The following is a 23,879-nucleotide window of genomic DNA, read 5'->3' as shown; positions in this document are numbered from 1 at the left end:
AACTCTGGAACAGGAGACAGTACTGAATGTAGGGCTCTGTCCCGTGTAGCAAATAACTAATTTCCCACAACACTTCCAATGGAATGCATCACCATTTAATTGTGCACAGTAACAATATATTTAGGACAAGAGGTAATGAAAAATACTTTCATGTAAGTTAGGTATTTGACTTAGATGTAGAATATATTGCATATTTTCTCTTTAGAGAAAAACACACCACTATGGGTGCATCTGAACTGTAGAAATAAAGGGGTTTGACACCATTTAAATGCCATAGCTCTATCTGACAGAATCCTGGGATTTGCAGTTTTGTTAGGTACCAGCAATCTTTGTCAGATAAGGTTAAAGGTTTTGTAAAACTACAAATCCCTGGATTTCATAGGATGGATCTCCAGTACTCAAAGTGGTGTCAAACTGCATTACTTCTACAGCGCAGGTGCATGTAGTTCTTCCAAGATCAAGGAAGAACTTGCTAGATGATGACAAATGCCTGTACTGCATCTTACATTCTTTTGTCATGCACTTAAAAGATAGTGTGGGCTCTTTCAAATATAGAAAGAAGACTACAAACAGGTTCAGAATACTGTGGGCTCTTTCAAATATAGAAAAGAAAACACAAATAGGTTCAGAAAACATCTATACTATATTTGAAGCGTTTCATTGAGAGCCTACATTGCTGAGCATAACTAAATATTTTCTCCTGGTATGAAAGCCCACTCCCAGACCTACCCTAGCAGCCAGTAGATGCAACTAGAATGAAGATCTATTATGCTGGCAGTTGGGTTCAGCATGATGATGTTCCCAGCCTTCTCCCACCTGCAATCTGTGGTGCAATGAGGAATTGTGAGAGGGATGCTGTTTCTTATAACTGCAGCTTCACATGCTGGTGAAAGCAAGCTGGAAATATCATTCTGTAGTTCCCTGACTGTCAGCAGAAGAGGCTTCCACCTCTTAGAGCAGTTCCTGGAGTTTAAGGTGAAATTCAGGGGCACTTGCAATTGTGGCATTACATAGTACCACCATCATGAATAAACAGTATAATAGAATACAGAGCAGTTATGGAAGTATAACTATAGGTTACGAATCCACAGCTGCAATGCAGAATGCCTTTGTCTGTTATGCCATGCAAAATTTACATGCTTAATCATGGAATCTCCCAACTCACTGTGCTACTCTAATGGGCAGGCCCTAGTTTGAGACCCAGGCTGAAGAAATATAGAAGTTTGACACTGCTTTAACAGCCATGGTGCCTTCCTATGGAATGTTGAGATTTGTAGTTTGTTGTAGCAATAGAGTTCTCTCAGAAAGAAAGCTAAATATCTCAGAAAATTATAAATCTCATAATTACATAGAATTGAGCCATGGCAGTTAATGTGTTGTCAGACTGCATTAATTCTGCAGTACAGATGCAGCTACAATCAACTGAAGTGGGTCCTTGGGATCCGCTGAAGTTTGACTCCAGGTCCACATCCTGAAATAGTGAGAGGAGCCTTTTTGCTGGATCCAAATGTCTATGACTCCGGCCCAAAGAACAAAATGGGTGCCTCCTTGTTCCATGTTCAGAAGTAGACCGGAATGACATTGACACTCACTTCAACAGCAATAGGAAAGAATCCTGCAGTGGACGTGAGGAGAAAAAGGTAGCACAGAAGCTATGAGGCAGGTCTCTGTGGTATGCAACCTATTATCTCAACAGCATGCCTCTGCTTTGCTAACCAAGGTAGCTGCTTCACCTTCCCTAGTATGGTGCAGTGGTTGCAGCATTGGACTATGACTCTGCAGATCAAGGTCTGAATCCTGGCTCAGCCATGTAAACCCAATGGGTGATCTTGGGCAAGTCACACACTCTTAGCCTCAAAGGATGGCAATGCCATTAAGTCAGAAATGACATGAAAGCACAAAACAACAATGGTCCTGGCTGCCAGAAAGACTTTTTGCCTAACCCCAAGTGTGCTCTATATGGCTGCTCCTTCCATTCTTTCACCTTTTCTCACAGCCAGGATTCAATTCCTGTGAGGAGTTGGTATCTCAGCTATTACATCTAGCTCTAGCCTGCATGTCTGTGTGTGTATACAAAGAGTGAGAGAAAGAGAAGGAAAGTAAGCAAAATAGGACTGAAGAAAGATTTGTGGCATATTTGACTTTGCAGGTTTGCTGTTTCTCATTCCCTTTGGTACTATCAGAACAAAACTGAAGCGAATAGCTTCTTTCCATTACTTTGGTTCTCTGCCCTTCAGCTGTTGTGCAAATTGAAAGGGGAAGGAGGGAGGGGAAAGGAACGGGTAGGGAAAATGGGTCCTTCCTTTCCATTAAATAACCTTGCAGACTTTAATTTGAAACAAACAAAGCATTTTAAAGCGTCTCTCCTCAAGGGATTTGATGGAGTGTTACTAAATTGCTGAATATTAATAGTCATACACAAGCCCCAGACCCCAAGGTCTGTCCCCCCAATGATAAGCCATTTTTATTATTGAATGAACTTTAATTACTTAATAATTAAGCTTTCTGTGGGGGGAAGATGGGGATCTTGATAAGCTGCCAACTGAGCCTTCGGGCAAATCATGTTTGCGTGCCATTTTCCGATTAGAATTTAAAAGCAGGTGTATGGAGTATTCTTCGAGACCCTGGTAAGAAGGCAATCTTTCCCAAGGGGACAAAGGCATGATGTGAGGTTGAGTGATGGAAGACTTTGAGGATTGTCTCAATTAACAGAGCAGAGGCAGACAAAAAATACAGAGAAGAACTTGAAACGGTGCCAGGAAGAGGAGGGGGAGGAGGAAGGAAGAGTGAGTTACACCTCTCCATTTTTCACTTCCTTCTGGAACATTATGGGGGTATTAATCCAAATGAGTAACTTTTCCCAGATCTTGGATAGCACATGAAGGGGAATATCCTTTCATGAGGATTGGGACCAGATTTTGCTGATGGTTCCTATTATCCGGCAGGCCTTTCCAACTTAGTTACCCTCCCCAGATATAGAGATATTTGTCCCCTCACCTGTCTATTCTTCCCTGCCAATGTTTCTGCCTATTTTTTGGTTGTTTAATGTTTTTAAACTATTACTGTTTAATTCTGTTTTAGTACTGGGAATTGGGGGGGGGGGGTAGGTCTAAGGTTTGATTTTTTAACTCTATTGTAATCTGATGTATTTTATTGTTGTAACCCGCCCGGATTCTTCGTGATTGGGCAGGCTAGAAATAAATCTTTATTATTATTATTATTATTATTATTATTATTATCATCATCATCAGTGGAATGAAGATTTTTTTTATCGTTTTAAAGTTCAGAATAAAACTTGGTGTGGATCCACTGTCCCATTGACATGTAAGCCACAATTTCAGATGGTGGAACACTATGGGCAGTCCACAGGCTTCCTGAATTTCATATATTTTTTCCAGATAGAAAAACAAGAGTAACACAACAACAGTCCTGCTACAAGACAATGAAGGTCCAGCTAACTTTTTATCTCCAATCAACAGCCTTCTTCTATTGCTTTGTGCTAGGGGTCTGATTTTATTGGAGAACTATAAACCCTGATAATTAACTACTGTGGTTGAAAACTGGTCATAGACTAGACTTCTACAATATTGTCATTTGATTTTAACTTTGAAACAGAGGTGCTAGGATTCAAGCTTTTCCAATATAGCCTTTTGACTTGAGCAATGTGACACAATGGGAAGATGCCCCCAATAATAATGATAATGATAATGATAATGATAATGATAATAATAATAGATTTTATTTTTATCCCACCTCTCCCTTTGGATTGATGTACTATATGTACAGTATGCCCTCCTTATCCACAGATTCCTTATCCATGGATTTAACCATCTGCAGCTTGAAAATATTCCCAAAAAATATAAATTCCAAAAAGCAAAGCTTGATTTTGTCATTTTGTATAAGGCACGCCATTTCACTATGCCATTGTATGTAATGAGACTTGAGCATCCACGAATTTTGGTATCCACTGTGGGTCCTGGAACCAAACCCAAGTGGATAACAAGGAGCCACTGTATTCGCAGAAGTGCTCATATGTATTATTTCTTGAGATCACTATGATGGATTTTTTAAAATCACTTGTCTTTTATTACCTTACAGTTAGCTTTTAGAATAAGTCTTGACCCTGAGTACTGGCAGATGACTCATATCTTGATTTATCCATTTTTAAAAGCATACTTTGGGTCACTCCATTCAAGTGGGAATCTGTTACCTCATCTTCATTTTCTGTATATGCATACTGGGCCTTGCATGGATTGAAATCTGTTGGCTTTCCTAAGAGTTAAGCATTAGGTCATCATGTTCCTCTTCTTCTAAATTCTATAAGGCCACAGTCCTGCAAGACACATCATGTTTCTGCTTCCTCAATTCAAACATGAATTCTATTAGCAGAACTTGCTAATAGAGGTAATTCATGAAGATGGTGTTCTTGTAATTATTCACCCAGTAGAAAATCAATTGTAATTTACATAGATAGGACTGTGCTGAAAATGGTCTTAAGTGGGGCATTATACATATCCCGCAACATAATACAGACAACCCTCCACAATTGCAGATTTGACTTTTGCGGATTTGATTATTCACAAATTTGATTAATATATTCTCTGTGAGAATTTCTAGGTCCTCCAGCTTAACTTTATGATCAGCTTTCACCAGAGGTTTCACTGTAGAACCTAGAGATTCATAGAGAGAATACTTCTCTAGGCATTTGTAGATCCTCCAGGAGAATTCTATGGTCTTGCTGGTGGATGTTGACCTTAGAGCTGGGCTGGAGGAGTTCTCATAGGTAAAACAAAACAGTGCTTCCCTAAACTCAGCAAATGTGAAGGGCCTACTGTACAATGGAGATAATAGATAAAATGAGTTGATTGTTGACCTTCAGATAATTAGTCTACTATTTGTTGTGAAGGCTTTGTGCATATTTGACATCATGTCTGCATAGAAGCCTTTCCCATCTCCTTTCAGATTGTCTGACTCATGTTTGCACTGCATTATAGGATGCAGTGTTTTTAATATTCATTTGCACTACTGCTGCACTGCAGAAAAAAAGCAATTGAATACCATTTTAACTGCTGTGATTCAATGCTATGGAATTGTAGGATTTGTAGTTTGGTGAGATATTTAGCCTTACCTGCCAAGAGAGCTCTGATGCCTTAGCAAACTTCAAATCCCAGAATCCCATAGAATTGAGCCATGTAAGTAAAAGTGTCCTCAAATTGCTTTATTTCTGCATGTGGCAGGAACCCCTGAGGTGATTTTTGACAACTTTCTTTGGTCATTCATAGAAGTGTCACTATTTCTGATTTTTTAAGAAAAGATGAAGAGAAAATGTTTAATGGATCTGCTTTTCAAGAGCATAGCAAGATTCCTGTGGGTGGAGAGCTGTTAAAATCCTGAGACAATGCCAATAACTTAGCATGAAAACTGAGAGAGGTTTTTCTTATTGTAGTAATGGAATAAGTGAGTGTTTAACTAATGGGTCTTTTGCTGTATATGGTGGCATTAAAAACCCAGTCTGCTACTATGGGAACCCTTAACCATGCAAGGAGGAAGATGGATAGATTTAGGGCATATATTTCCATAAAATTGCCACCAGTCAAAACACTAATTGGTGGGTTGGGACATGGTGGTCTGGACAAAGTTGAAAGGCACTTCCTTGAATATAGTCAAATTAAATGACAGATGTCTCTAGATTCATAGAGCTATAGTGTTAGAAGGAATCAAAGAGGCCACCAAACCCCCGCTCAAGGATCTGAAAGATAGAATTCAACTATATTCCTTACAGATACAACCTCTGCTTGATACTTCCAGCAAGCAAGAACTCATCTTCTCAAGAGGCATTTTGTTCTACTGTCAAACAGCTTACACCACTTCAAAATGTCTCCTAATGTGTAGTCAAAATCCGCTTCCTTGGATCTGATTCTACTGAAGGTCTCTGGTGCAACACAAAGTAAATCTAATCCCTGGTCTGTACAACAGTCTTTCAGATATTTGAAGACCATTGTCATCCAGTATCTATCCCTTTAATGTATGTCCCCTGGGCTAAATGTGCCCAGTTTTGTCTATATGTTCCTCAAAGAACTTGGTTTCGATGTCTTTCGTTTTTTTAGACCTCATGTTGCCTCATGTTGCCAAGATCATGTTGGTTGTAAATATCATGATTTTATTAAGCATATAACCAAATAATAACTTGCTGTTAGGAAGATGTAGACTATACGTGGACACTAGAGATGGAAATATATATGCATTAACTAAAATTATTCAAAAAATTATTTGGTTCACGATCTGTGAGACTATTTTGAGCTCACAGATATATTTTGATTGTAAGGGGGAAGCCACAACTATCAGAGTCCTTTTCTTAAAAACAAAACAAAACCCTGAACACTCATACAAACCAAAAATTCAAGTACAGTTGGCCCTTTGTATCCACTGATTCTGTATTCATGAATTCAATCATCTATGGCTTGAAAATACCCCCCCCAAAAAAAAAATAATAATAAATAAATAAATAAATAAATATCCGAAGAGCAAAACTTGATTTTGTCATTTAATATTAAGGACACCATCTAACTACACCATTGTACAGAATGGTATTTGAGCATCCACAGATTCTGATATCCATGGGGGACCTTGGGACCAAATTTCAGCAGATATCAAGTGTCTATAGTAAATAAATGTGATTAAAAGTATGTATATTTGAAATATCCACACAAAAACAATTTTGTTATAGGGGGAAAATGAAAATGCATACATTAAGACCCAGTGCATGCCAGATTTCCATGTGGGAACAAAACTCAATGCCCCATATAGAAACTGGATGGATCATGCATGCTGGTGGGATTCTGTGAAGTGCAATGAAGACTAAACCATATCAATTGAATTCACGCAGGGTTTTCAGGTGTCAGAATTAGAGGTATGCTGCATCAGAAAAAACAGGCTTAGAGACAGGTATGGTCCATGTGTGTATCAGAAAGTGCATCCTAACCAGTTTTGTTCAGACCCCCACTGGTCTAGATTAGCCTTCTTTCCTATTTGTTTGTGGAAGGCCAACAAGACTGGGAACATGATGATGATGTTTGGTTCTTTCTAATACGTAGTATGATTCTGGACCACAGGTTTCCAATGGATCTACCCAGTATGATGCATTGGATGTGGTGTCTATGGAGTATTTTATTAGAACTCAGTTTTTAAAGTTTAATTGACAGTTTAAGTAATTTCATTACCAAAAGTGGTACACTTCTTCTTAACTGGTGTTTTCTCTGTTTCCACAGGTCCATTAAGGTTTCTGTCTCAGACGGACTCTGTCACAGCATTTACGGGAGACACTGTTTTGTTAAAATGTGAAGTTGTTGGAGAACCTATGCCTACAATCCATTGGCAGAGGAATCAAGAAGACTTGATTTTGAATCCTGGTGATACCCGTGTGGCAGTCCTGCCTTCTGGATCTTTACAAATCAGCAGAATTCAAGCAGGGGACAGTGGGATCTATAGATGCCTGGCAAAAAATCCTGCAAGTTCAAGAACTGGAAATGAAGCAGAAGTCAGAGTTTTGTCAGGTAAGGAACCTCTGTGTATGTCTCCACCTGTGTCCATAAAATAAGCAGTGGCATTGTCTTCTAAATGGGACACAATGGACAGTTCTGTAGCTTGAGAAACATGGTTTTCAGCCATTTTCTAAATATTTACACATATTCTTTCTATCCTTACTAAATGATTTAGGTTATAATATCCAAACCACTTCTTGGATACAGGGGGTGATACAGATGAGAAAAATAAAGTGGCTTCCACCTGCTATGAAAGCATGGTTTATATGATGCGCACCTCCAAACCCAGTGGAAACTGAAGTGAAGCTGCACTCTGGGGCTAAAAAACAGAGCAAAAGGAAGCCAGGATACTCTGGACTAGCCGAGAAAATGTGCATTTTTATGTCTACATGTAAACACTCTGACATGAGTGTGGGGCTACAGCAAAGCAAAAAAAAAATGTAGTGCTACACCTCCAATGGACACAGTTAAACTATACAAAAACCAGACAGTTCAACAGGGGGCATGAGGTGAAGGGGCATATAGGTGGGGCTCCATGATTGTGCTTTGCCAATGTATCACTGTGTGTCTGATCAAAGGGGTACCATATTCATTGTGGTGAGGCAACAACAACAACAACAAAAACCCTAATGACATGGCTTGACACCACACCATGTGGTCGGGCCATGCATATTTGGCCTACCTTGGGAGCTGGCCCTGTGGACAGAGGAGTTTCGACTCACTTTTAGAAAAAGCTGGATTGAGTTGTTTTTTCCAGCCTCTCTGCTCTGGCCCACAGTTAACCTTCTTGTATTTAGTATGGCAGATTGCATAGAAGTTCCCCTCTATCTCAGGAAACTGGGGCTGCATCTGCATTGCAGAAATAATCCTGGTTGACATCACTTTAACTGCCATGGCTCAATGCTATGGAATCATGGTAATTGTGGTTTGTTGTGGCACCAGAACGCTTTGACAGAGAAGGCTAAATGCTTCACAAAAGTAGAATTCTCAGAATTCCATAGCATTGAGCCATGACAGCTAAAGTGGTGAAAACCTGGATTATTTCTGCAGTGCAAATGCAGTTTTAAAGCTCTTAATCCTGAATTTTATTTATTTATTTTTGCTGGGAGTCAGTAGACTAAAGATGAAGGGTGGATAGGGAGAAGAGATTGTAAGAGAGGAAGAAAGGGAAAGCAAAAGAATGTTTATGATGGATGGATGAAAAATACTATTTTGATAAATTCATGCAGCTATATCCTTTTCCACAGTTCAAAACAGCAGCAGCAGGAGGTAAAACCATCCACTACATTTCTCAGCTTCATTCAAGTTAGGTGTTTACTGTAGACATTTAACTTAAATTTAAATAGCAATTTAGCATCTTCTTAACAGATAAATTTTCTCCTTTCTAAAATAAATACAAGTTCATTTTATTATTTAGCTTATTAATGGCTACCAAAGTGCACTAAACCTTTTCTACTAGCTTTCCTGACTGTGGATTGAGCCACATGCTATCACACATCAGTACCATTACTAAACTGAATATAGCAGGTGCATGAAGACAAACATGGGGTCAAAGAGAGAGAGGTGGAGGAGAATTTGTTAGTTTTACTAATGCTGTTGTAGCTCAAGAATATGTTGCTTGCAATGCAAATTTACAGAGCAGTAAGTGAATGTCTTTGGAAGCAAACTTCTTTGCCTCAGCTTCTTTGCAATTTAAATTTAGATCACTATAGCCATACATTCCTGGATCATACCTGTGTGACCTTAACATAGGGACAGAACTGGTGGACAGATCCAAACTATGGCAGAAAAAAATGATAGCAAACTGGATGTTTGGGAAAGTAGAATCCATTGAGCATTTTAAAACAGAACATTTTGCTTCTTGAACAGCCCTTAATCTACTTCTAGTCTTTCAGCCAATCTATCTATCGTGCTGCTTCTCGTCCTATAACAAATTCACACAGTATTTATTGAGAGCTCTGCTTGAACCTACTGAATGGCAATAGCAGGAGCTACCAGATTATGGATATAGGCTACTTCTCTCAAGTGATAATATACCACCCCTCTGTCAGCTAATACCACAGTTGATGTTCTGGCTGGTGCAGCTTCTACTGTCATTCCTTCTTCCCCATACTACTTCAGTACCCTGAAGGCATGAGATCTCATCTGCTAATGGAAACTTAAGAAGAGCAGGCCTGCTTAGTACCTGGATTCAGATTGTAAACTCCAAGGAAAGCCAGGTGCTTAAGGCTACATATGGAGTAAGGCAATGGCAAATCACCTCTGGATATTTATTGCTTAATGGAATTCATAGGGTCACCATACCTCAATGGACAAATCTGACCATAAGTCAGTGGGCAATTTAAAGGCACACACTCAATACAGGAGTGAGCAACATGTAGTTGCTAGGCCATATAAGGGCTTCAAAGGCTACATTGAAGCTCTATATGCACCCCATTTTAACTGAACTCCCAGTATCCTCTAGGGATTGTAGGACACTTTCATCAAGGTGTTTGGACCTTTGAACTCTTTGAGGTTCCAGGGGACTTTTTTCAAAATTACCTGGTTGGTCACTTCATTTTTTTTAAAGAACTATCTTGAATCTGAAACGTGCTAGAAAATGTTGTTTAAAATTGGTACCACAAGCCTTAGAGGGCACAAAGGACATTTCTAGAAAGCAATTGATTTAAAAAATTGGGGTTCTTGGGGCTATCTCAGATCTAGCAAGAGACATGTGTAGTCATCAGCCTTGGCAAAGTTACTCACTCTGATCTAATGTGAAGATAGTGTTAAGTCTTGAAGGGATGATGAAGAGCCATCAGATCAAGCTCCTTTTAAAAGGTGGAGACGTCCACCATGAACAATTCAGCCTTAAGGATGATAAAACATATTATTTCTATAAAAGGAGATAACTGGGGTGGGGGAAAGGAAATCCAGATTTATTAGCTTCCTCTCATCTAGAGAAGATGGAAATGCTTGTGCCACCACTTTGCAATCATGAAAAGAAACACTGGGGTTCAGCTTTCTTGGAGACAAAGATGATGGGAAAGAAGATACAGAGACACCATGGATTCAGAGGCAGCCAAATGCTAGCTATATGTTACCTGGACTGAAAAATGGGATAGGAAGAATGCCATTCTAACCTAGGAGCAAATTGTAGAGTTGGATGCAGAATTAATACTTTTGTGTGCGATTGAGCATACCAGCTGGCCATAACTCTTCTCTACGGGCTTCTGAGTGAACTGCACATAACAGCCAGTTGATCAGTTCTTATTTAGAAAAAAAAAAGGTACTTATTAAGTTGGCACCCTGTCATGTTGAGAAATACTTCAGTTCAGAAATCCAGGCTTCAGTAGAAAAAACCCCCACCAGAAAACCTTTATTCAAAAATTATAGACATATGTTGAGAGGACTAACATATTGGCTTTAACACTGCACAATTAAAGCATACAGTAATTCAAATATTTTGCAGGCTGACACCACATTAAAACAAACAAACTCATTTCTATAGGTTTTTGTGGGTTTTTCGGGCTATGTGTCCATGTTCTAGAAAATCATTTCTCCCTTCTTCCCATGATCACCCATACCATCTTTTCACCCTGTATCATCCATTCTCATGAGACCAGCCTTTCCTCCCTTTTCCCATCTGCAAAGAAATGTGAACAATAGCCTTAATTAATTTAGGACTACATGCCCTATTATCCAGTATTAGTACCTGTCAGAACTCCCCTGCATTCATATAATCATTTGTCATTTATATATTCATTTGGGGATTCTGTCAGAGGGATTATTGGTTTAGGGTTTTGTTTAGATATTATTTGCTTAAGGACATAATGGGTTTGCTATATATTGGTTAGTTAGAATGTACTAGAAGGTGATAGATAGATGGCTAGTTTCTGTGCTTGCTTATTGGGATTGGAATGTTACAATGTTAGGGAGTTACCCAGCCAGGCAGAGACTGCTCTTGTGTTGGGAGGGGTGAGTTAAACCTTAGGAGTTAATGCTACTACTTATAGGCTGTTATAGTAATATGTTTATGATGTTAATATATGTTGTTGTTATGTTTAATATGCTACCATGTACGTTGGGTTGTGGGGGTGATGGGATATATAACCATTCTTACATATATTCATAGTTTGTTAAGGTTTTATATTACTTAATCTAGTGGTGAGGGATGTTTGGGTTTCAAGGCCACAGGTGCGAGGAGGAGATAACGCTTGGTGAGAACTTAATTGTTTTGGGAACAGGCCAGAGAGCCCGGACGAGAGGACACTACGTCATCGGGGTGGAGATTCCTCACTGCGTGGGAAAGACTGATCCAATTAATTAACTTTATTGCTCTATGGGGGTGGGTCTGCTCGTGGGAATATATAACCCATCTGTAACTATGGCCTGTTACAGACAGGCCAAAATAAAGCTGCTTCAAGTCACTTTGGAGGTATGCTATTTCAATGATGCATGCGTCCTAAGAGTCCAAAAGCCGCACCAAAGGCACACTCCAGTTCTAAGGACTGGAGCGCAGATTTGGTGCGGCTTTTGGACTCTTAGGACACATGCATCATTGAAATACCATTCCTCCAAAGTGACTCGAAGCAGCTTTATTTTGGCCTGTCTGTAACAGGCCTATGTATCTTCATTCCTGACAAAGAAGTCACTTCTGTTGCCTATACCTTTACCTTTCAATAAAGCTGTTACTTTTTATAAGCACAGCCTCTTGTTGTTTGGGGGTGGTAATTGGGAGCCTGACAGTACCCTACAACACATTGTAAGCAAACAAGCTTTGGTAGGCAAATCAGGCCCTATTAACCATGTCAGGCAAGATGAAAGACTCAACTCCTGACACACCCGCAGCTTATTTTTGTTACCAGTCACAGTGCTTCTGAGCCTACTATCATGTTAGAATCTTATCTATTCCACATCCTTCCCTGATCCTTGCCTTCTCCATTGTGGATAAGAAGGATTATGTGACTGGCTAGGGATGATATTAATATATGTTATTTCACATTCTTGAAGTTAAAACACCCACACTGAGATCTGTTTGGCAAAGATAAGTGCTGATAATATTATTACTCACTGTACAAGTTAATGCATAATCATTAAGCCAAATGTGCAACAGTAATTCAGATTATACATTATACTGCATGTCTAAAATGTTGTCAACATCACATCTGCTGTTGATTTAATTGTACAATGAAAAATAGTCTAGGTGTATGTCTGCAGTTTTAAGTAGGGGAGATTATTATAGAGAGCAACACACACACAGCACACAAAGCTGTGATTCAGAGCTTCAAAAGACATGCATCCTCCCCCTGTTAGTGACATATGCAGACCTAAATCCATTTTATACCAGCTTATAACTTCTTTATTTTGGGACAGAGGGTCACTGTGGAGTTTGGAGTTCTCTACCTCCTTTGCACACTGACTAAATTCCACTGAAGACCCAGCATTTCCATGCTGACTACACCATATAAAATCAGTGAGGTTGCAGTAAGTCAACAAGTGACTTGAACGCGCGCACGCACACACACACATTCTGAAGACATAATCACTAATGGTGATCTTGTGATGTTGTTATCATTGTTTGTTTGTTTGTTTGTTTGTTTGTTACCGGTCTCTCCTCCTGGATCAAGGCAGGGAACAACAACAAATCAATTAACATCATCAATTAAAACACATTAATTAAAATACTGGTCTAAAAGGACAAATAAGACAAAGAGATTATCATAAACACTGTGTATTCCCCATAGCCAGGAAAATGGCTCATAAAATGTTAAAAACTTACAACATTCATCACGGAACTACCTCCAGATGGATCGTCAAAGGTCAACAAATAGATGGTAGAGGCAATGTGTATTTTTCTACCTCCATCAAACTCTATTGTAGGGGCAGGCATGCTCCAGAGCCAGAGAATCACAGTGCACTGTTTGGTTGCCATTTTAGATGACCTGAGGTAATGCCTCATCACTTCGAGCTGAATCTTGGTCTGATATTTTTTGGAGAAAGGGGAATCTTACTGTTATAGTGTGGAACCCCCAGAAATAGCACTTTATAGTTTTAAAAAATCGTTCTCAGTAGAAAATCTGGAGGGTTCTGGTCAAAAATAATATTGGCTATTGCTGGAGGCTGGGGTGTGTGTGAAGGAGTTCTCAAGGGTCTTACTGGTACCCATAAGGGCCACATGTGTCCTGAAGGCTGCATGATTCCCAGCCTTGCTCTGGAAGATGGAAGAGAGCACTGTGAGAGATATATAGTTGAAAACGTTGAAATAGTTTAATTACAGAAGCAGGTACAGCAAACACAGGATAATAATTAGTTAGAGACAGCCAGTGTAGTTCACTGACATAGTTTGAGACACAGTCCAGTTTCCATAGCCCTGTCTGCGCTGGCCAGGATACTCCAGGGGCAGCACAGCTGCTCAACCTGCCCCATTACCTGACTCTCCACTTCTGTGCCATGGAAGATGCCTGCCAAGCTGCCCAGTGTATCGGCTACTGCTGCACGTTGCTCACATCTGAGGTCAGAGCAAGGTACCCAGAGATGATCATGTGGCTGGGTGCCTCTTTCTGACTTCAGAATGAGCAACTTGTGGTGCCAATGGATGAGCTGGGTGGCTCAGTGGCTTACCTGTGCAGACAGTCACCATGGATGGGAATGGAAGGTTTCAGTCTTCCCAGAAGAAGATCTGAAGAAACAAGAGAGTTGTTTTTAAAAATCTTCTTAAGGATGTTAAACCCCAGTTCTTGTGCAGAACATTCCAGACAACATCAGAACTACTTGCACCAGAATGCGGTTTGGGACATCAGTCAGCCAAACAGGACAACAGCTGAATGGGAGGAAAACAAATGTTTTGGTCTATGTAGGCAAGGCCATAAACCCGTGAGGTAAACTTGATCAGCCTCATTTCCTCATGTTTTCAGATGCATATAACAGCTTAGCAGAGTGTCACGATTATAATGTTGAAGTGGGGAATTTGCAATCTCCACTCACTGCATGACCTTGGGCCATACATTCGCTCTTAGGCCGACCCACATCACATGAGAACAAGGCCCTCCAGGCAGAGGGAAGCTGGGATCTAAATGTTAATAAATAAAATAAAACAAAGTGTTAACCCCACTGGATGGTCATGATCAGGATTGAGTGGGATACAACGAAGATAAAATATTATGTAGCATGAAATACCTGACAGGAACATAGTGTTCTTCTCTAGTCCTCAAATATCAGTTCTGGGCATTGCTGTCTAAGAAACTGACTTACATGATTTTCCGAGAGGATTAACATTTTATCATTTCACAATTCTGCTCCTTACTTTGTTCTGTGCTAAAAAGAACCTGGTCCCAAAGAAAACTAAGGCTGCTGCTGGACTGCAGAAATAAATCGGCTTGATACCACTTCCATAGTTTAATAATATGGAATTCTGGGATGTGTAGTTTCTTTTGCCACCAGAGCTCTCTAACACGAGAGACTAAACATCTCACAAAACTGCAAATCCTGGCTTTCCATACAATTGAGTAATGGCAGTCAAATTGGAGTTGTACTGCTTTTTTTCTGCAGTGTGGCAGCTTCCTGAACCTGCACCTATAAAAGCTACAATTCTTTAAAATGCACCTCATTTCTCCAAGGGTGAGAAAACAAAAAGTGAAATCAACAATCTGAACAGGTGTTTCACAACTTAAGAAAAACCACAGAGGTGGTCAAAGGAGCCAACACATTCCTCTAACCATTATGGTCTGTAAGGAAGTTGTTGTTGAAGAAATAAACACATAATACAAGTCTATTAAGCAACAAAACACTGTACATTTTCCATGAATACAGTTTTAATCATTGAAAATAGTTTAAGTGTCTGCTCTTCTCCTCCCACCAAAACTCTTTAGAGAGATTACTTTAGTCTTTATTTTTAAATCCAAAGGAACAACAAACCTTCTGACTCTTTAGGTGAAACTATTACATAATCATTAATGGCCGATTACAATAGGCTTTTATCGGTCGTTTTCCTGAAATCTTTTCAGCTCTTTTGTCTTGACTAAAATAATTGCAGTGCAGACACAAGTGCAAGGCAGTGAATGGTACAAAAATGAAGCCTGTACCTTAATATTTTGAAATCAATTGACTTTTCACACTGTTCAGTGGTATGTGTAAAGGGGTTAGTGTGTGTTTGTCTGGTGCTAATAGGGTGCTAAGATGAGGATACAAAGGAACATAAAAGAAAATTTGCAGTTCCTTCTTTTAAAAATAAAAAGCTTCACTTTTAAAAGCCTGATGGTTGTTTAACAACAGCTATGCATGTTAAAAGAGAATAAATTAAAACCTCACATCTCCTTAAGCACCACTTCAAGCTATCTTGAACCCCAGTCAGTGCCAAAATACTGAATTCTCATTCAGAAGAATTGCTTGATGATATAGAAGAATACCGCACTGCGTTCTGAGAACGTTCTCAGAACGTGATGAGAACGGAACACATTTAAGAATACCGCACATATGTGTTCCAATCGGGTTCTGAGAACATTCTAAATGTGTTCTACATGTGTTCCAGGAGGGTACGGATTGAATGTGTTCCCAGCAAGCTGTAATGTGATGAGAACGTTCCAACAGAGGTCTGTGCGGTATTCTTATCCGTTCTCTCATTCCTCCGTCTCCTGATTGGCTGAAAGAATGACAGGCAGGGAGGCAGGGAGGCAGGCAGGCGAGCAACTGCAGTGAGGGAAAGTGTGTGTGGGGGGGCAAAGAAGGAGGGAGGGAAGGGAGGAAAGTTGGGACAAGGGAGAGAAGAGGAAAGAAGGGAAAGAGAGAGAAAGAGAGAGGGCAGAGAGCAAGAGGGAGAGGGTCTGGCTGCTTCTGCCGGGGGGGGGGGGGGGGCTCTGGTGTCATGTCCAGTGGGGCTCCTGTGCTGGCAGCCTGTAGGAGGCAGGGATGGCAGGGATGCCCAGGACCTTCTCCTCCTTCCCTCCAGGAAGGAACCCACAAAAGCTCCTCTGTTTGGAGCACCACACAAAAGCAAGCAAACAACTCCCAGAATTCCATAGCAAAGAGCCAGAGAAGAATTAAAGTGGGGAGGGAAGCTCACAGGCCCCACCTGGAATATTGTGTCCAGTTCTGGGCACCACAATTCAAAAAGGACATTGAGAAACTGGAGCGTGTCCAAAGGAGGGCGACTAAAATGGTGAAAGGTCTGGAAACCATGCCCTACGAGGAACGACTTAGGGAGCTGGGGATGTTTAGCCTGGAGAAGAGAAGATTAAGAGGTGATATGATAGCCCTGTTTAAATATTTGAAGGGATGTCATATTGATGAGGGAGCAAGCTTGTTTTCTGCTGCTCCAGAGACTAGGACCCGGAGCAATGGATGCAAGCTCCAGGAAGAGAGATTCCACCTCAACATTAGGAGGAACTTCCTGACAGTAAAGGCTGTTCGACAGTGGAACAAACTCCGCCAGAGTGTAGTGGAGTCTCCTTCCTTGGAGGTCTTCAAACGGAGGCTGGATGGCCACCTGTCGGGGATGCTTTGATTGTGATTTCCTGCATGGCAGGGGGTTGGACTGGATGGCCCTTGTGGTCTCTTCCAACTCTATGATTCTATGATTCTATGAAGGCACACATTACATGCGCGCACACACACAGGAGGCAAAAGGGTGACAAGCTGCCAAAAAGGGGAATTGGGATGACAGCAGAAGACTCTTCTTTTCTAACCGGTTTAAAGAGCTGCTATGGCTGCCGGGGCTCTGCCCTTGGCCCAGTCCCCTCCCTGGCAACTTGCTTTCCTTCGGCTTGAAGAGACCTGCATGGAGCTTCTCCTTCTTCCCTCCCTCCTTCTTCCCCCCCCCCCTCTCTCACACACACACACACACCTTCCCTCACTGCAGTCACTCGCCTGCCTGCCTGCCTGCCTGCCTGCCTCCCTGCCTCCCTGCCTCCCTGCCTGTCATTCTTTCAGCCAATCAGGAGACGGAGGAATGAGAGAATGAATTTCTCTCAGCTTGAATGGACCTCGGTGGAATATGTTCTGGGAACGGTTTCAAGAAAAAGGAAGCGCTGTGCGGTAAAATGTGTTCTCATCACTTTCTGATCACGTTCTAGTTTGCTAATGCGGTAATATCCGTTCCAGGAATGTTCTCATCACGTTACGACACGGAACGTTCTGAGAACGATATGCGATAATCTCCATAAAGGTATCATAATTAGGCTAAATCAGTTCCTTGGGAACCATGGCCACTCTTTAAGCTGAAACTCTTTCAATAGGCACAACCATAAACATACACAGAGAGTGAGAGAGAGAATAAGAGAAAGAGAACAGAGGACCTCCTTCCATTACCGTCAGCATTCCACGGTCGAGTCTTTGATTTCTGTGGATTTCACAATTTATCCATGCTTTTCTGTCAAGTGTGACATCTTGTTTCATGCTAAACCCACACTCATTGGACCTTACCACACTGGGGCTTTTTGAGTGTCAGTTTGCATTGGCCGATTCGTATTCGCGTCATATTGCATCGTTCATCCACACTCGCGCTCTCTGAATACGCTTTGCCAATTCGTATTCGCATCATATCGCATCATTCATCCACACCTGGGCAGCCTTCCAGATCGAGGTCTTGCGCATCGGCCAATGCGTATTCATGCAAAGCGAGGCCGGTGCAGATTGGATCACCACACCAGCCCAATACAATGTGTGTTTGCCGATGCGCATCGGCAGCTTTGTGCATGCTCTGTGGGGCTCTGAACGGGGTGCAACATTTTTAACTTCTAGGGGTGAAGAATAAGGTCACTGTTTAGCGCGGTATATCGCGAGATTTGCTGCCTTTAGCCACTTACGAAAGGGGTATGCACCATCTGTATATATGTGTGTGTGTGTGTGTGTGTGTGTGTGTGTGTGTATATATATATATATGCACACACATAAATACATACATACATACTTATATATATACACATAGTGGTACAGCTAAAAGTGTGATGCCTTTTCTATGTGTACACACACATTTGTCTGTATGAGAGTGTATATATATATATGTGTATGTGTGTATGTGTGTGTGTCTTTTTAGATTGTAAGCCTGAGGACAGGGAACCGTCCAATTAAAAAGATTGTATGTACAGCGCTGTGTAAATTTACAGCGCTTTATAAATAAAGGTTAATAATAACAATAATTATATATATATATATACACACACACACACACACACATACACACACACACACACACAAACACACACATATATATACAAAAACACACTGTGCCACAGCCAAAAGTGTGATGCCTTATTTATATGTGTACACACACATCTGTCTGCTTGAGTGTTTATATATGTGTGTGTGTGTGTGTGTGTGTGTGTATCTATATATGTATATATACACACACACACACTTATAGTGTTACTGCCAAAAGTGTGAAGCCGTATTTATATATGTACATACACAGCTGTCTGTCTGTGTGTGTGTATATATATATATATATATATATATATATATATATATATATATATATATATACATACATATACATATGCACACTCACGCATACACACACACACACAAACTGTGGAGCAGCCAAAAGTGTAATGCTGCATGTATATGCTTGCACACACATCTTTGTGTGTGTGTATATATACATATATACACATACATATACATATATATACACACACACACACATATATACACACACACACAAACTGTGGAGCAGCTGAAAGTGTAATGCTGCATGTATATGCTTGCACACACATCTTTGTGTGTGTGTGTGTGTGTATACATATACATACATATACATACACACACACACACACACACACACATATATATACACACACACACACAAACTGTGGAGCAGCTGAAAGTGTAATGCTGCATGTATATGCTTGCACACACACACACACACACACACACACATATATACATATACATTCCCCCCTCCCCGGACACAAAAGGTTTCTGCTTTATCTCGTTCAGTGGAAATAACGCTCCCAGCCCCAGCGGTTGTGCTAAAAGGGGAAAGGGCCACCGGAAGGAGAAGGGGGAAATTCCAGCGCAGCATCATGGGAGATTTGTAACCGGTGGTCTTCAGGAGAACCAGCGGATTGGATGTACACACCAGCCAAAGCAGCAGAGGTTCCGCACTGGCCATCAATGCGGATCCAGCCGATCCCCTAATTTTGCGGACTCGGAAAACGGAGGAGCCGACTGCCTTCAGTTCGGAACCCAGCCATGAATACGCATTGGCCAAAGCATATTCACGTTATATCGCATTGGTCAATGCGTATTCAGAGCTCACAGGTGTGGAACTCCAATGCTATATAACGCGAATACGCATTGGCCAATGCGAACTGACGCTCAAAAAGCCCCCATGTGGTAAGGTCCATTGACTCTCACACAGAAAGTTATCCCATAACAATATGAATGGTAGTTGGGTAAGGAGTCTGCTGCAGCTCCTTTAATTTCAGGGGCTATTTACATTTTTATTCAAATCACTTATCTGTGTTATCTTTTGGCAAACTCAGGCTGATTTCTTCCTTTTCTTCTGAGCCAGTTGTATGCAATTTCAGTGGGTTGCTAGAGCCTGAACTCTGCCACAATTTGCTTCTGACACCTGATGACAACTGAATGCATATCTTGTTCAGTCTGCATACATGAAAAGATTATTCTTTTGATATTCAAAGAATGTCAGTGACTGGGAAAAGATTCAGAAAAGGCAAGTGAAAATGGATTTTTGCCCAATATGAAAGGTAGATGTGATAGATAGATGATAGAAAGAATTCATTTATGGAATCCATAACACACAAGATGTTGTGATAGCCGCAGGATTAACATAAAATGGGGAATTTAATGGGCACAACTTTATAGAGCAAAAGTCTATCAGTGTACAGCCATTGAAGATGGTGATGGTGATGACAGAGGTGGTGCTGATGATCCCTTCCAACACCCAGTATTTCCACACAGTGACAACAAAACAACAGCAAGCCATAAATTGACAGATTACTTGAAGGTACACACACAGAGAGAATACTAAGCTAAAGTTCTAATGGCATCTTATAAGTAGAATCATAAAATCATAGAGTTGGAAGAGATGGCAAGGGCCATCCAGTCCAACCCCCTGCCATGCAGGAAATCTAAATCAAAGCATCCCTGACAGATAGCCATCCAGCCTCTAAGGAAGGACACTCCACCACACTCTGAGAGAGTTTGTTCCACTGTCGAACAGCCCTTACTGTCAGGAAGTTCCTCCTAATGGTGAGGTGGAATCTCTTTTCCTTGTAGCTTGCATCCATTGCTCCAGGTCCTAGTCTCTGGAGCAGCAGAAAACAAGCTTGCTCCCTCCTCAATATGATATCCCTTCAAGTATTTAAACAGGCGGAAGTGACCACCAAGCCTCTTTCATTCCTCTCGATGAAAAATATGGGTGGAGGCTTGCTATGATTTAGACATCAGAGTGGAGGAGGAAATATCACAACAATTCTGGTTGGAGAAATACTTGTTATTAGAAAAGATGGATCTTCCTTCCTTCTCTAAATTGAGAGGCAAGCCTCAGGTTGATGGCTGCTGCCACTTATTGTGAAATAGGAACCTCTAATGGTCCAGAAAAATGATAGTATGTGAAGATACACCTTTATTCCCAAATTTATTATAGCCATGAAGGCAGCCATGTTTTGCCCACATCCCATGACCTTTGGAATGAAGGAACAGCATCCCATTGATCACCTTAAGGAACATGGGAGGTGATTAAATATTGGACAAGTATTGAATAATTAGCTATCACTGGATTACAGGAGCTACTACAGTCATTACCTTTAATAGTGTTCATTTGAGGTATTGCCTGCCTCCTTCTGGAAGTTAACTGTAAGGGCAAACTTTCTGCTCCCAGTTCCTGGGAGCAACCTGCCTAACTGACTGCAGCTATGTGAACATGGAGCCCCTTTGAGAAATGTACTTAGTCTTGTTAGAAGGTGTTTTTTCTTCCTCCTGCCTGATGTTTCTCTTGAGGAACAATACTCAAATTCACCATGACTTCTGTTTGAGATGCTATTTTTCATGTCGAGTAGAGGTAAAATTTCAGAATTATCCCTCAAATTGGTTCATCTACAGGTATGGCTATAAATGACAGACTAAAAGGTGAATCAAAATAAATACCGATGTGGCTGCATGTTCTTTGGTGGTGAATCACTTTGCCATGAAAGTGTTCTAAGTGAAGTCACAAGAGTAATAGAGTCATAAGTGCAAGAATGAATAGCTGTCAGGAAACTGCTGACTGCCCACCTGTCGAGCATGTTATCTTAAGGCCAGGTGAAAGTTTGGTCTGCTCCTTATTAAATAAATATGCACGTGTGTGATCAATCTGGGTTTGCTTGTCTTTGTTTAAGTTATGTGGAGTACAGAGACACAGAGTACACAGAGTACAGGTCACAGCAAGAGGCTTATGGGTGCCATGTAATTTGCTTCTGAATGTATTTGAAGATGGAGATTGATCTCCAGAGGTTCTTGCAACAAGCTGAACTCAATGCCCTTTGATGTGATTGTAGTGAGTGGTATTACTCAGAAGGTTAGCAGACAAATTTGGGAGTTATGGATGGAGGAGTAGACTCATTCAGTTCCCGATGAACCACTTCAAAACACCTATTCTTAGAAATCACTCAAAAAGAACTGGAGGACTGTTAGAATATTTTGGAGATTATTTCAAGGAAATAAATATTCTTTCTCTGCTTGGTATTGATCACATACATGTCTTCTGGTAGTTCCAATCTCTCAATCAGTTGCTCCCCCTCTCAGCTCAGTCTTCCTCCTTCCTTCTTCCACATCAACTTTCCTGTCCTTGCCCAGCTCTGAACAGCTCTTCCAATGGCAACCAGAGCCAGCTTTGCTTCTGGTCTTCCCTGCCTCCAATACCAACCTTCAGGGCAATAGTGTAGGGCCCCAAAATAGTTGAGATTTCAGCATTATGGAGAACTCTGACAAACACTGGAGGTTTGATATTATTGAAGCTTGATATTAACTTGCTCTGACAAACACTGGAGGCTTGATATTAACAGTCCAGATGTATGATGTATCCCTTTACAAATCTAAAGCAGGATCACACCCTGTCCTTGAGGCACATCCTTCAACACCTCCCATTCCCTGACATTCTGTATCCACTCTTGGATAGGCATTGTGAAAGCCGGGATGCTTTACTCTTTGGTAAAGCAGGCTAGTAAGAAGGGACCCACAAAGGACAAATCAGCCTCAGGAAGCATCTGTGAGAGATCTGATGAAAGGAGAGGTTCTGAGCCACGAGGCTTGATTTCAGGATCAGGCAACTTGGCTTTATTTTTCAGGTGGCAATGCATAAGCCATGAATCCAGCCAATCCACCCACCTCTGTCTTTGCATCTTGGGTTGCTTTTTGAGCTTAGGCCATGATGTCTGCTGTCACTTGTCTTATATGACATCAGGACAGTTCAGCCAGCCACTGCCAGAATTTTCAGCACTACCTCTCCACCAAGCCCACTAGTTCCATAAATGATTTTCTCTTTTTTCTTGCAAGTCTATTCCATTTTATAGACGAGGAGTTTAAAAATATTATTTTCTCCTCTGTAAGAGATAGAGTAAATAATAAAACCACCAATGCTCCTGAGTGATCAGAAGCATTTGTTTTCTGTTCTCTTCTTCAGCTTGTCAGGTGTATGTTCTGTCTTCCAGCAGATTCATTCCATTTCCCCCCACCTATCTCTTCTCCTTATTTGAGCTTTGCAATTCTGAAATTGTAAGCTTAAAGCACTTGTGGGTTCTGTATGTCTAGGAACAAAGACACCCATAGCTTTTGAGATAGACTTTTAATACATTTTCAAGGGCTTTTTTCTTCTTACTTATGCTGTTTCTAGACGAGCTCATATGTGAACTGGCTTGCATGTTGCTCTTGCTGACTTGATTTTTGTAGGGTTTAATGTCCACATTGTTTGTACTTTCTTGCAGTTTGTTTTATTTTGAAAATTGTTTTTAATTTTTCTTGTTGTGCACCATCTTGAGCAGCATTGCCATGAAAGATGGATACATTAAAAAGAGGGGCAGACAAAAGAAATTAAAAACTTTGTAGGTTAGATCTGACATGTGCCTTTGTTCCAATTCCAGTGTGGCAAAAATGAGCTTTGGCTTCTAGTCTGAGGTTTAAAGGATATATTCTAGGTACTAAATTTAATTAAGTTATAAAATTCAGCATCTAAGATAGCTCCTTTAAAACTCAGATTAAATTCCAGAGTGGATTCACCTTACCACTAGGCACATGAACAGAAAACAGAGGTAAACATGCCCTTCAGGTTCTGATGATGTCTCTTAAGGGGTCTGAGCACTAGAAACAATGTGTTGTGTACATAGGACAAAGCCAACTGATATAGCTGAACAATGCCTCACA

The 23,879-nt window shown here is 40.8% G+C and overlaps 1 protein-coding gene across 1 annotated transcript in view; it reads left to right on the top strand.

Annotated features, from left to right (window-relative positions):
* Positions 1-23,879, top strand: part of LOC149324180 (netrin receptor DCC-like) — a 173,459-nt gene that overhangs the window by 129,208 nt on the left and 20,372 nt on the right. Inside the window, exon 2 of the mRNA XM_089499204.1 lies at positions 7,269-7,553. Within this exon, the coding sequence (XP_089355330.1) occupies positions 7,269-7,553 (285 nt within the window). The remainder of the gene's footprint in view (positions 1-7,268; positions 7,554-23,879) is intronic.

This window comes from Sceloporus occidentalis, unplaced genomic scaffold, assembly GCF_023333645.1.
Source record: "Sceloporus occidentalis isolate IW3139 unplaced genomic scaffold, rSceOcc1.0.p SCAF_1, whole genome shotgun sequence".
NCBI lineage: Eukaryota > Metazoa > Chordata > Lepidosauria > Squamata > Phrynosomatidae > Sceloporus > Sceloporus occidentalis.
This window is presented reverse-complemented; position numbering and strand designations above follow the sequence as displayed.